This window comes from Notamacropus eugenii, chromosome 1 (genome assembly GCF_028372415.1).
Source record: "Notamacropus eugenii isolate mMacEug1 chromosome 1, mMacEug1.pri_v2, whole genome shotgun sequence".
NCBI classification, from domain to species: domain Eukaryota; kingdom Metazoa; phylum Chordata; class Mammalia; order Diprotodontia; family Macropodidae; genus Notamacropus; species Notamacropus eugenii.
The window spans coordinates 602,337,699-602,353,343 of record NC_092872.1 but is presented as its reverse complement, the minus strand read 5'-3'; the positions used below and the strand labels follow the sequence as shown (position 1 = coordinate 602,353,343).

Sequence of the window (15,645 nt, the reverse complement as noted above, 5' to 3'; positions counted from 1 at the left end):
AATTTCTGAAAACCTCCAAGGAAGTAAATGAAGATAAGTAATAGCTGAGAAATTTGCATCCCTGTGAGGTCAAGTATGTTGACACACAGTCATTTATGAAAAAACTAAGATTTACATAGATTTACAACTTAGAAAGCAATTTTCTCACCATTATCATGTGAGGTAGTTGTCTATGTGCCACTGAGGCTTGGGGAGGTATGGCAGCTTTGCCCAGGTTCCCACCATTAACAAATAACAAAGTCAAGTCCTAAACCTGTTCTTTTTAATCCCAAGTCCAAGGTTCTTTCAACTTTATAGAGCAGAGCTCACTACCACAATGCCTCTCCCATCGCTAAGATGAGGTAGATATGTATTAGAATTCAACAACTACAGAACCACCAATTTAAATATTAATCTCTCAATAAGTATTTTGTGTGGAAGCCCCAGTGGACCTGATCTAATTTTCAATTTTCCCCCAAAGAATGAAATAAATATCTAGGTGCTCTGCCGTAAAGTGGAGGCTAGGGACAAGAGAGGAACTGAAGGTTCATTTCAAACGACTGCATCATGACCTATTCTGGGCAGCCCCTTAGGTGCTGCTCCACTGGAAAGCTGGTATCTATATCAAATTATTTCCTTCCCACCTTCCTACTCCAACCTAAGATGAACCCTCTGTCTCTGCCAAAATCCCATTTTCTCCATAAACTCCAACAATAAACTAGATAATATACATAATTACTGCTTTGTCACTAGCATACAACCCCTAACAAACTATAAAGAAGGCCTTCCTTTGAATGTTGAAGGACTGGCTTTGTCTCTGCTAAACATTTTCTTCTAAGTGAAAAAATGTTCAAGTTACAAGAAAAAGAAAATGTTCTACCTGACCTTAGCTGCTCTGAGCTAAACCCTCCATGGCTGCAGCAGATCTCACAGAGCACACAGGGCTGCAGTTCAATAAAACTACGTAACTACATCTTTGTACCTAGTTCACTTCATTCTGGTTGGACCCTACTTTTCTCCTACTAGTTGTCATACCTGAGTATCCAACCACTTCACACCATCTGCACTGTGCTCCACTCGGCCATAGAAATGCACAGGAAGCATGTATTCAGGACGAGCCTTTTCCCAAGGGTTGCCATAACGTAGCCAATCATCGGCTTCTTCAACCTAAAATAAAACAAAAAAACACTCAGCAATCATTTTAGCTCCTCTAAGACTGGAATTATCTTTATTGTGTGCTTTGTATCATACCAATTGCACTGATATAAACCAAAAAAATTCAGACATCCTGGTAAAGTTACTTGAAATTATATATAACAACTGGTTTTAAGATTGACCTTCTTCTACGGATTCCTGAAGAATCCAAAATTTTTTATTTCCTGTGTGGAATTCTGTGTCAGTCACTCAATGTACCAAGATGGGTCCCAAGACAAATACTTGGATGAAGCCATGAGCTCTTCAATGCAGGTATTCCCTTCAATAGCACCAATCCCAAGATAAAAGTAAGTCTCTCAAGACCTACTAATAAAAGAAAGCGGCAAGGTAGAATTTAATATGGCATAATATATTAAGTGATAGTATGCAGTAGAGTTTTTAAAAGGTAAAATTATACTGCTTGCAAGAAAAAATAAGTCCATTTTTTGGGAAAGTGAATAGGGAACTGTGGAATTTAAAAATCAACTATATTTTCAGACAAAGATTCATTCTTATTTTTTTAAGCATGACACATGTGATACCATACGGCCCAATGACATGCTGTTGGGAGGAAAGTGATATGTGATAATCATACTCAGAAAAATATAAGGAAAGGATGAAATTTTTGCCCTCTCATGAGTACTAGTTCCCCTCCTTCCATTCTTCATGTGTCTCATCTACTGGAGTAACTCTCTTCCATGTCTCTCTTTCTCTATACCATCTCTCCCTCCTGAGCTTTGCTCATGTCATATATTAGGTGATTTGAGTTAAGAAAAATGTGGTCTGACACTCTGCATGTTCACAGCGAACCATCTGTGGTAGTTGATAGAGGGCAACAAGAGTCAAGATAAATCTAGAAATGTACATTTATTTTAGCAGTTGGAAGGGGATTTATAACATATTGTTAACATTCTTTAATAAGGGAGAAGCAACAAGTGTCCCTTCAGAAACTCATATCTTCAGATGGTATTGAGGGATTTAAACAAGACAAACAAAGGTCCTTAAAAGTTTTGTTCTGAGGGTTTTAAGGGGGTAAAGAAGAGGGAGGATAAGAAAACACTAGGGGACAAAGAAGAATGAATAGGAAGGGATTTATTAATACTCATTAATGGAGTGCATCAGAAGAAAGTATATAAACATGGAGGAAGGGGGGGGGGGTGCACATCAGATGGAACCATACTCTTATCTGAAACAGACCTAGGAGGGTTAAACCCATACATGTACATACACCCACACCCACACCCACAGAGTTTGAGGTGAAAATACTCCAACTCAATGTAAAAGCAAGCAGGAATAGGGGGAGGGGAATACAGAATCAAGATAAGCCTGGGGTGGCAGGGGTGGGGAGGGGAACAAAACCTTCCTGATTCTGAAAGAGGATAGAGAGGGGCAGATGGGAGGATCTTTAAGAAAATAACTAGAATCTGAGAATGGGGCTTATCAGTTAGAGAATGGTTGGACAAATTGTGATATATGAATGTAGCAGTATATTACTGTCATAATAATAACAAGAGAGATGATTTCATAGAATCCTTGGTAGGATTCAATGACTCATTTAAGTGAAGTGAGCAGATCTAAAAGAAAAATATATACAGGGACAACAACACTGTAAAGAAAGACAACTTTCGAGTGACCAGCCATGTACCCAGAGTATACATGGTGAAGCATGTTAACCTGCCACCTAACAGAGAGGTGCGGGACTCTAGTGCGCAAAGAGACATATATTTGGATATAGCCTCCATATGGATTCCTTTTGCTTGAATACGGTTATCTGGTATAAAGTTTTCCTGGCCTTTTCAGTTTCTTAATGGGAGGAGGGGTTGAGGAGAGGGAAAGTTAGCAATACAGATGCTAAAAACAGGACCAATGAAGAAAACACAAGGAAGCACGGACAATCAGAACAGTTAAAGAAACATGTAGAATTACATACTTTTTAAGGGGTAAAAATGAAGACTCACAGTTTTATATTCAATCTTATTCTGTTCTGATGCTCTTTTTAAGGGGTGTTTTAAGTTCAAATTAAAAAAAAATTATGTTGTTTCAGTCATGCATCTGGCTCTTTGGGGTTTTCTTGGCAAAGCTACTGGAGAGGTTTGCCCGTTCCTTCTCCAGCTCATTTTACAGATGAGGAAACTGAGGCAAACGGGATTAAGTGACTTGTCCAGGGTCACACATCAAATAAGAGTCTGAGGCTAGATTTAAACTCAGGAAGATGAGCCTTCCTGACTCCAGGCCCAGAACCTTGTCCACTGTGCCACCTTGCTGTCCCTTCCTTAACTAGATGTGATCAAATCCTTCCCTTAGATTCAGAAAAATACAAGAATATTTGTATGAATTGATACAAAGCAAATAAAGAAGAATCGGTAGAACAAAGTTATTTAATTTCAATTTGGCCCCCCCAGAAGCAAAGTAATCATTTTACTCCTCCCTAATTGATTGTCTATCACCCTATAGCAACAGTTCCAAACCTTCTTTTTCCCTCTCAAGCCTTGCATATCATCATCCTCCCCCACCTTCTCAGCAGAGGACCCCAACTCAGACTGAGGTTATTCCCAAGGAACTCCCTCTCCCTTACTCTACATTTCAAAACCTCCTGACATCATCTCAAATTCTCTCTACATCTACTCCAAGTCTCTGATAAAAAGATGGCCTTGCTCCTTGGCAAGGCTGACCCCACTCTACATACCCATGGCTCTATTCTCTCCTCTGGCCTCCAGCAGATTGTGCCTATAATCATCCCCTCCTCCTCAAATCATCATTATCTTCCTTTCTATTGATTCATTCAATACTGCTTATAAACACACCTCTTTAAAAAAAAAAAAAAAGCACCTTGCTTCAGCCTAATATTCCCTTGATATATCATTTAATAGTTCTCTTCCCCTTCAAACTCCTACAAAAGACAAGCTAAACTTATTCGATGGCTCCAAGAAACTGTCCTATTCAAAGTTACCAATGATCTTAAAAAAATTTTTAATTACTAGATGATCTTTATGTACATATTATGTGTATGATATATAATAAATTTACTATATAAACACATATGAACATTTAATTATATAAAGAAGAGCAGAAAAAAAGAACTCTTTTACACACAGCTTGTTTTTTTAAGCATATACTAAATTTACCACACTTGCTCTAATACTACCCCACTTATCATCTGTGCAAAAATTTCTCCCGAAATTCCTTCAGCTCTCTTCTATGTATTTTGTTTTTGTGGTTTCACTATACTACCTGCTTTTACTCTAGCCCACCAACCAAAAAAACAAAACAAAACAAAATAAACCATGCTCTCACGTTACAAATGAGTTTAATCAAGGAAAATAGATTCACACATTCACCATATCTCAAAACTCATGTTTCTTTCTGTACCTCTTGTCTATTGACTAGTTACCAAGAGTTGGGAAACATGACTCACCACTAGTCCTAAGAAATCATTGATAACATCAATCATAACCCAAAATCTTTCAGAGTTGTCCCTCTTCCTAACATTTTAGTCATTATATAAATTATATAAACTTTTCTACATCAGTTCATACAAACTTTCCAAGGTTTCTCTGAATTCATTCATCCTTTTTATAATTTCTTACAGCAAAATAATATCCCATAACACCCATATACCATAATTTGTTCATCTATTCCCCAACTGGGAATATCCATTTTGTTTATAATTCTTTGCTACAAAAATAATTGATAATAATATTTGTGTACACATGAGGGCTTTTCCTCTTTTTTTTGATCTCTCTGGAGCATAAATCTAGCAGTGGTACTACTGGGTAAAAAGAAAGGTATGTTCAGTTTAGTGACTTCTGGGGTGTAGTTCTAAACTGCTAAGTTAACCACTAACTATTTCTAACTATTGATTTCATTTGTGCAAAAGCTTTTCAATTTTGTATAATAAACATGTTTTTTATCTCTCATTCTCTGTGGGCTCAAGAATTCTTACCCTATTCATAGCTGTGCTCCTCTAATATGTTTGTAATATGAACTTACCTAAGTCATGTATCCACCAAGATGTATGCTATGGGATTTTTGTTTCTGAGACTGCTTTCCAATTTTCTCAACAGTTCTGGTCAAACAGTGAGTCTCTACACCTATAAGTTAGGATCCTTTAAGGTTTTCAACCATTATGTTATATTCAATTACTTCAGTTCATGGGTAATTAACCTGTCCAAATGGTCAACTTCTATGTTATTTAAGAAGTACCAGATAGTTTTAATGAGAACTGCTTTGTATTTGAGTATGAGATTGGGTACTACCAAGCTCCCTTCCTATTTTTTCTCCCAATATTTTCCTTGAGATTCTTGATCTTGTCAACCTCGAAACTGATTTTGTTATCATTCTTTCAAGTTCTATAGAGTAAACCTCTAGTGGTTTGCTTGTTATAGCATGGAATCAGTAAATTAAAACAGTTTTGTTATTTTTATTATACCAACAAAGTCCAACCCTGACCAATTAATATTTCTCCAATTACTTATTTCAGTAGAGTATTTTGAAGTGGTATTCATATAATTCCTGTACCTTTGAAGGTAGATTCCCAGATATTTTATACATCCTATAGATATTTTGAAAGGAATGTCTTTTTTTTTTTAACTCCTAAGGGTCTGTTTTTTTTTTTTAATAATATACCAAAAGACTGATAATTTACATGTTTATCTGGTAACACAGCACTTCACTAGTCTTAATTTGAAGTGACTCTTTAGTGTTTTCTAAGGGTAATTATCATACTAACTAAGGGTAATTATATCATATTAACTACAAAAAGGATTTTTTTCTTCTTTGTCTATGATTAGTTTCCCAGTTTCTTTTTCATGTTTTATTGTTAGATACAGAATTTCTAGAACTCTATAAAATAATACTAGGGACACTGGCATCCTTGCAATATCCTTGATTTTTCTGAAAAGGCCTTTAGCCTTTCTCCACTACAAATAATGCTAGTTCTTGGGTTTTGATATATATATTTATCACAGATCTACAAAATTAAGCAATGGTTCATTTATTCCTATGCTTTTAATATTTTAACATTAATAATATAATGCTTTAACATAAAACAAATCTTCTGTCAAAAGTCTAGTTCTACATCGACTGATAAAAATCATGTCTCTATTATTTTTGTTATTAATACAATTAATTATATGTATACATTTCCTAAGATTAAAACAAGTCTGCGTGCAAAATATAAATGCAACCTACTTGTAATACATAATTTTAAAAATGTTGCTGTAGCCTCTTTGCTAACATATTATTTAGCATTTTTATGTTGATATTCATTAGAACTATAGTCCTATCATTTTCTTTGCTTTGTTAATCCCTCATTTAGCTATCACGACTGTATTTCTCACAGAAAGAGTTGGTAGAATCTGTTCTTTCCCTTTCTTTGCAAACAATTTACGTAATATTGTAATTAGCCAATGTAAGTAAAGAGGATTTTGTTATTCTTTTTTAGCAGATAATTTCAAGAATCCTAGATAATATTTCCCAGGGCCCTGGCTATAAACATCTAATGACATAAGGAGTGACATAACGTGATTTTTACTACACTTACACTAAATGACAATATTGCTAAAGTTAACCTGTGAGGCTATAAAGCAACTGCACACCAGTCATTAAATGGGGAGCCAATATGGAAATATAACAATGTAATGCTGTGTGTGCCCTATCAGACCTCATCAAGCCTTGGGGGGAAATCTGTATTTGCCTCATCTAGCCCCCAATGAAGTTTAGGGGATCCCACAGGAGTTGTAGCTCCTACTATATTCTCACCTGCTCCTTCAAGAAGGGTGATTAGGGAACGCTGTAGGAGCTAGTGCTCCCATTATCAGCAACCCCTCTGAGAAGACTAGACTAGAATAAAATAAGATTATTAACCCCTCCGAAGTTGTCTTCCTGTCTGCCCAGATCATGAGTGAACCAGTTAGAAGAGTAGAGTCCAAAATTCCATTGCCTCCTGTGTGCTACTTGTGAAATAGCTATTCTTCCAATGTTTGGGAGAATTCATAAGTAAATGTATCTAGTCTTAGGATTTTTTTTTAATTTGAGAGTTCCTTTAGGATTGTTCATTTTATATTTCTAGAACTGAATTATCAAAATTCTATATTTCTTCCTCTGTCAATCTAGGTATTTAATATTTTTGTAAAATAACCCAACTACTTCATTTAATTATCAGTTTTGTCAGCATTTAATTGTGTATAAAAGTTTGAAATTTCCTTTATTTCTTCATTTTTGTGATTTTTTTTCCTTTCTGATATTGGTGACTTTTAAAACATTAGATTAGCTAATGACATCTATTAGTTCTTTAAAGCTCCTAGTTTTATTTCAATTATAGTTCTTTTTTATTTTTAGAATTTACATTTTTATGTTGACTTTTTGAAAAAATTTGTTCATTTTCTAGGGATTTTATTAGTTGAATGCTCAAATCATTGATCTGTTCTTACAGATCTTCTCCCCTAAGAACTACCTTGGTTGCATCCCAGAAATTTTTGTATGATGAAAGACTAATGCCATTTATCACTGATAAAATAATCTACTGTTGCTATGATTTGTTCTTTGACCTACTAATTCTTTAGGAATATTTAGTCTACATTTCGGTTTGAATCGATTCTTCAAATGCCCATTAATACCCATTATTTTCTTGAATTACTGTAAGTAAAGCATATGTATAATAATTCTTCTTTTCTGCATTTTTATGACATTCTTCTGTCTTGGCAAACAATTATTTTTTTTGCAGAAGTGTCATATATGGTTGGTTGTTGTCCTCCTTCATCTTCGAAGAGGACCAAAATGACATCATCATAGTAAAGTGAAATATCAGTGTGTCCGACTGTGGCTGATCAGACCAATAGAAGCTCGGAATGCTCCACCACAGGTTGGGCACAAATAGTCCATTTGAATATTTGGGGTGGATATCCCAAATTTGCACATCCTGTGTTTACTTTGTGCTGTCTCACTTCTGCTTTGCTCAAAGAGTACAGCACCTTTTTTTTATGTGGGCACGCCATGCTGAGCGGTCTTGTGCCAGTATCTCCCATGTGGCACAGTCAAATCCAAAGTTCTTGAGAGAGACCTTGAGAGCGTCCTTATATCATTTCTTCTGGCCACCATGTGATTGCCTGCCCCATGCAAGTTCTCCATAAAATAGTCTTTTTGGCAAGTGTACATTTTGCATTCGAACAACGTGGCCAGCCCATTGGTCTTGCGTTCTTGAAGCATAGTTTGAATACTTGACAGATCAGCTCGAGCAAGGACTTCAGTGTCTGGTACCTCATCATGCCAGGTGATCCTCAGAATCTTCCTAAGATAGTTCAAGTGGAATTGATTCAGTTTCTTGGCATGGCGCTGGTAGACTGTCCATGTTGCACAAGTATATAGCAATAAGGTCAGCATAACGGCTTTGTAGATCTTCAGTTTGGTAGTCAGTCTAATACCTCTTCTCCCAAACCTTTCTTTGGAGCCTCCCAAACACTGAACTAGCTCTGCATCAACCTCACTGTCAATCTGTACATCCCTGGAAAGTATACTACCAAGGTTAAGTGAACTTATCCACAGCACTCAAAACTTCTCCACTTGTTGTAACCGATGGTTCGAAGCATGGATGGTGTGGCAGTGGCTGATGGAGCACCTGTGTTTTTTTGGTGTTAATTATTAGGCCAAAATTAGCACAGGCAGCAGAGAATTGATCCATACTTTGTTGCATCTCAGCTTCAGAGGCAGCATTGAGTGCACAATCATCTGCAAAGAGAAAATCATGCACCAACACTCCCTCCACTTTGGTCTTGGCTTGTAACCTTTTGAAACTGAAGAACTTACCATCAGTATGGTAGTTGACCTTGATGCCATGTTCATCCTCATTGAAAGCATTTGTCAACATGGCTGAAAACATCATGTTAAAAAGCATGGGAGCAAGCACACAGCCCTGTTTCACTCCATTGGTGACTGAGAAGGAACAAGAGCATTGTCCACTATCCAGAACCCAGGGCAAACATGCCATCATGAAATTGATGTACAATACTGACGAACTTCTCCAGGCAACCAAATTTTGACATAATTTTCCAAAAGCCCTCATGACTAACAGTGTCAAAGGTCTTGCTCAGACCCACAAACATTGTGTACAGACCTCTGTTCTGCTCCTGGCAATTCTGCTGGAGTTGTCGGGCAGCAAACACCATATCGACCATTCCTAAGCCCTTTCTGAAACCACACTGGCTCTCAGGTATATGCCCATCTTCCAGGTGAAAAGTCAGCCTATTAAGGAAGACTCTAGCAAGAATTCTGCCAGCAATGGCTAAGAGAGAGATCCCCTGTGATTGTCTCAGGACAATCTATTCCCTTTACCCTTACAGAGATGGACAATGGAGGCATCCCTGAACTCCTGGGGGATAACCTCCTCTTGCCATATAACCTGGAAAATTTCAGTCAGCTTTTGTATGAGCAATGGTCCCTCTACCTTGTAAATCTCAGCTGGAATAGAATCAGCACCAGATGCTTTGTCACATGAAAGGAGCCTAATGGCCCTCAAAACCTCTTCTTCAGTTGAAAGTTCAGCTAAGGAGGGATTGACTTCAACCTGAGGAAACAGTCAATGGCCTCAGCATTGATTGATGATGGTCTGTTGAGAACACTGTCCAAGGGTTCAGCCCATCTCTCTAGGATCATGTCCTTATTGCTAATCAGTGTGACTCCATCAGCACTGAGAAGTTGTGATGCACCCTAAGTTTTTGGTCCATAAATTCTGTTATCACCAGAAATCTATCATATCTAACTTTTTCTAAACTTTTATTTAGGTCCTTAACTTATTTATTTTTTTGTTAGATTTATCTTGATTTTGAAAGAGGCAAACTGATGGTCTCAACTGAGTTTTGCTATTTATATCTCCCTATAATTTGATTAACTTGTCCTTTAAGTATTGAGATGCTATTTCATTTAGCGTATACATATTAAGTATCATTATTTTTTAATATTATTCACCTTAAATATAATGTCATTTTCCTGCTAACTCTTAACATACTTATTTTTGCTGTTACTTTGTCTGAGATCATCACTACTCTTTGTTTTCTGAATTTTTCTGAAACATAAGTTTTGCTCCAGCTTTTCATTCTGCGTGAATCTTTATGTTGTGTGTCAAAATTATATTAATTATATTCATATATTATATATTATATTAATAAGTTAGAGTTAGAAATCAAAATCCTACTCCATGCCTCCTCTAGATATGAAGATGACTCTATAAGCATTAAGAAGCTATAAAGGTTTTGAGCACAAGGGTAGTGACAGAATTTAATTGTTAATTGTTCAGCCGCTATTAGGGGCCTGAGTTCAGAAAGAGTCCACTGGCAATGAATATTTTAGTTATACCTACTCTCAAAGATAATCGATGAGGTTGGAGTTAGTCAACTAGAATTTATTATTTATCAATTATGTACCAAACATTGTGCTAAGCACTGAAGATACAAAGAAAGATAAAGACAGTCCATGTTCCCAAGAAGCTCACAGTCTAAAGGTGTGACAGACAGGCTGCGATTTGTCAGAGGAGGAAAAACCCATAATTAGGAAACCATTTACAGAACAAGGACAGAAAAAAGAGAAATAATCAGAGAAACATGTTTCTGCTATACAGCTAAGGTATTAAGTGGATTCAGAATTAGAAATACTCTAACATAACACAAAGTAATTTATTCTTTGGAGTAGGAGAATAAGACTACCCAATGACACTCATGTATATGGAACTTGACCAAAGGATGTGTTTCTCTTTATAATCTTGGAAATGACAGTAAAGAGAAAATGGTCAGGAAGAGTCCTGTTATAAGCAACAGATCAAAATCTGTTTTTTCTTAACTGGTTAAAAAAATTAGGCAGGAAACCTGAAAAAAGAATTTCAACTATTGCCATAATCTGAATTATGATCCACTGGAACAAAAAGTCTAAACTTCAGGTCAGATTTCTAGTTGCTGAGTATTTTAAAAGAGAGATAAAACTGATGCCCTATTTAAAATATTCCTTTTGTACATACAAAGCCTATATTAGACTGCATGCCGTCTAGGAGAGAAGATAGGAAGAAAAAAATTTGGAACTCAAAACCAAAGTGAATGCTGAAAACTATCTTTACATGTAATTGGAAAAAATAAAAAACTTAAAATAAATATTAAATAAAATTTATTAAATAAATATTAAAAATAAAATATTCCTTGAAACTTTTTATCTATGATCTTACAACCTACTGTGCACGTCAAAAACAGGTCAAATGCCTCATCATGAATTTAACAGTGATTCATCTGGGTACTCCAACTTCTTTAGAGGATAACTTTAGGTCAGCTCAGTGAGTTACAATGGGATGTTAATGAAATCAAAATCATAATTTTCATCATTACTCAAAGTCAACTGTAGATAATTAGGATCCTGTTAATATGAAAAGGATGTATCACATTGTGGTCCACTAATTTCACACTTACGTATGAAAGGTATCTAAGTTTATATCCCAGCAAAGTTGCTACATTTCCTTGGACTCTTTTCCATCCTTATTCACCTGGTTGTTATGCATCCCTGTTAAATACTATTCTCCTTCAACATCCACTACTTCTAGTCAGGCATCAATAACATGATCCTAACCAAACTGTCTGGTCTTCAACACAGATTCTAATTATAACTGGGAATGAACCATGAAAAAAGTTTAAGAGAGTGGTCATTACCAGTTTCTAACAGTAACAACAGCACGTTGTTACCAAGAGAAAAAGTGTAATTGAGGTATGTGATATCAATTCTACTTTATTTCAGTTTCCAAATTTTAGTTCAATTGGCCTGTAGTCACTCCAGGAAAATGTTGAAGTCCATTAGAAGCCAGATTGGGAAATATTGATTTCTTGCTCATAGAGGAAAACTATATTAATAAACAAATAAAATTTCCCATCTACCAACATACCTGCCAGCCATTGATAATCTTCTGATTAAAAATGCCAAATTCATATCGGATTCCATAACCATAGGCTGCCAGTCCCAGTGTAGCCATTGAATCCAGGAAACAAGCTAAAAATGTAAAACAAAAAAATTATTATCAATTTATAAATGTCTACAGAAATTAAATTATTATACTGGGCTCCATGTCAAAGTTCAGGCACATAAAAGTAAACTATTTACTTTAAGAGGGTATTATTCAAATAAAGGATATTTGTAACTTCAGGGAGATTAGCAGGAGTTACAAAGGCTAAATAGATATAGATGAGAATAGGTTAAATTTTACCTTCTTTAGGCCTTAATCTTCCTACCACCACTCTACCCCCTGGTTCCTCCCAAACTTGGAATCCCATCTGTCTTAGAACTTAAAACTTACACCACATTATTTATAATCTAAGGAACCTGCTTCAAATCACACTTCTGTTTCATTTAACTTCTCCAACGTCTCAATTTCTTCATATGAAAATAAATCAATTAGATCAAGTGACCTTTAAATTTCATTTCATTTCCAAAGCCTATGATCTGTTGCCACGGAAGAACATGAACAATATGGGGATTTAAAAAAATTAGCTCCAGAGACTAAATAACTCTTAGCCTTTTTTTGGCAGTGCAAAGCAAAATCCAAATCAACTTCTTGCTACAGATTTAGGAAGGGAAGGTCTTTTTAGCTGAATGGATGAATACCATCAGTTTCATTGAGACTTTCTAATGTAGCTTATCTCCATCTTCAAATTCTAAATGCTATGATCTCTGAATTTTCTACCTAAAAACTTAAGAAACCTTGATTTCAAGAAGGCAAGTGACAGATAGTCTTTCATGACATGTCTGTGACTGAAATGGAGAAAATGTGAGCTGAACTATATTATACAGTTGGGTGAATTCTCAACTAGCTGAACAATCATTCCCCTAATTGCTGATTGGTATATTGCCAACTCGGGCAACTTGACCAAGTTTGTTAGTGAATACATAGTATTGCCTACAGATAATAAACATGGACCCACAACTGATAAGGAAGAGGAGATTAAGTGGGATTGCATACAATGATCTCAAGGAAGAGGAGATTAAGTGGGATTGCATACAATGATCTCATACTGATCGATGTCACAAAAGCCCACTGTTTTAACTTGAATAGACTCCAAATGATGCTTCATGGCTGCAAATCACAGAATATCACAATTTCAAAAGAAGTATGGTTGCAAGTAAGCCAAAGGAAAATGAAAGTTATACATAGTAGATATAAGCAGACTGTGAAGCTGCTACCAATTATGACTTTGCAAGTGGTCACTGATTAAGTCATTAACCTCATGTATTACCAGAAAAATTGGTGGTTCTTTATATAGTGCAAGAGATAACAAAGGGCAAATCCAAGAACTGTGCTCAAATCCAAGAGATTTTAAAAGAACCAAAGGAAGGCTTCCAGTCTGTTGGGTGAATTCTCTATGGAGGATATGTAGGAAAATAATGGAATCTCAGGGTTGGACAAGTCAAAAAATAAAGAAAAAGATACCAGAATTAAAAGGTGAGGGAAGGCTGCCATGCATACTATAAAAAGAATACATACTAATAACATCAGAGATCCATTAATGTACTGAAGAACAGATCAATTTGAAAGGCAGTTTTTAGACTGCCTTTAGAGAAGGAAATAGCCGAAGGAACCCTTGCAAAAGGGGGCACAAGAGCACAATATGTCCTTCTTCATATGTGGACAATATGTCCACAACATGTCACTACAAAAGGAAATGTATAGTATGCATTCTTGAATCTTTGAATACTCTTAAGAACTTTAAAGTACAAAACTGAAATCATATCACATTATATCTGCAATCTGTTTCTGTTTTCTTAAATTATTCCTATGCAAAGCCATTTTAAATTTTAAAAGATGAGAAAAACTCTGAGCCTGCTATCTCAAAGGAAAGCAGTATTGAAAGGAAGTGGTATCCTTAAAAGGAAACCTATGGTACCCCAAGACAATTTGTTCATTCGATAAACATTACTTGTGTGAGCCAGGCATTGTGCTAAGTTCTTTAAGTGTTTGAACACAGAGATGTTGGGCTAGTACTAGTACTTGTACTAATGGAACTAATACAAGTTCCTTTTTCACTCTATGTTATGGTTAACCAATGGTTAAGCTAGATAAAAGCTAGTGTGAATATACCTCAATGGTGTGGGGGGAGTCAAGAATAAGTCTAAGGACACAAAGACTGATGATAATGAACCAAGTGGCTAAATGGAACTGTGAAGGCCGTTGTTTTATTCCCCTACTCCATCTTTTATTGGGAGGGAGATGTGGCAACACTGTAAGGATTAATGACTTTTTAGGTTGGAATTAGGTTGCACTAGAAAAGAGGGAAAAAAAATGACAATTGAGGAAAATTATAATTACTAATGAGAGATAAAGGTAACAACACCTAGAAGTGAATCCATGGATAAACAATATCTGTGTAGAACTAACCTTTGCTCAAAGACATGAGCAAGCGGTATTCTGATACAGGTCCTTATACTTGCTTGCTGAACTATTTCATAGATGTAAGAAAATCCTTTGTGTCAAATACTGACAAAGGCACTGAATAAACATGAACCTATTTACAACAAATACATATACTTTAAAATCTGGACATTATTTTGAGATAGTTACATTAAAAATTTTACGCCATGAACCAACTGAATGGAATCTGGGGTTTTTTTTGTCCTATTCTGACTGTAAATGTACAGATAAAAAGACCCCACCCCCAGGCCATAAAAGCAGGCCCTTGCCTCTATACAGTGAATAATAAATTGGTGTGATTAGTTAATGAGTACATTAGATGCTACTGCCTCTTCATCCTCTTTTGCCCATTCAGCTAAATGTAATTGTAAAAAAGCCAAACATATCAAATCTTTTCTCCCCATCAATCACTGTCCAAGAATCCTTGAGAAGCAAAGGAAACTGATGAAACAGCATCAGTCTGTCAGAAACAGGATTATTTCTGCACATCAGATGAAAGCTAAGAAGCGATTTAGCTACTATCACCCTTGGAAAGCGCCCATACATGATGCAGGGCTTGGCAATCGCACATTCCAGATAAGAACACTTCTCAAATAGGGAAACAGAAAAAATAAGTTACAATGTGCTTTAGCCTTACCACCGATATTCTATTTGCTTGTGTCTCTACAAACTTAGCACCCAAAATATAAGTTTTAGGTGTGGCTGGCATGTATTTTACGTGTGTGGTATGTACTTTTCATTTCATTGGTGTGGCTAAATTGACAAAAACTGCCTATTCAGAAAGCATTTACATCTAAATGGTGAGGCAAGTTAACAGAGGACCCTGATCATCTCTTCTCCCCTAAAAGCCTCTGTGAATTTCCAGGCTAAGTTAACATGTCAAAGGCTATAAAATGAGAACAAACAGTAAATAAGGTAGATATCCTACCAAGACTATTGAAGGAGTGACAAATGGAAAAGAGGCTGAGAAGAACAATGGGCAGAGCTGAATGTGGTTTAATCAATATATGAAGTCTCTATTTCTGATGCTAAGGGTTATCATGAAT

The 15,645-nt window shown here is 36.0% G+C and overlaps 1 protein-coding gene across 1 annotated transcript in view; it reads right to left on the bottom strand.

The window, feature by feature from the left end:
• The window catches only part of PYGB (glycogen phosphorylase B), an 86,958-nt gene that overhangs the window by 37,485 nt on the left and 33,828 nt on the right, over positions 1 to 15,645 (bottom strand). Inside the window, exons 4-5 of the mRNA XM_072634655.1 lie at positions 12,083 to 12,186; positions 1,015 to 1,146 (exon numbers count right to left, since the gene is read on the bottom strand). Coding sequence (XP_072490756.1) covers positions 1,015 to 1,146; positions 12,083 to 12,186 — 236 coding nt within the window. The remainder of the gene's footprint in view (positions 1 to 1,014; positions 1,147 to 12,082; positions 12,187 to 15,645) is intronic.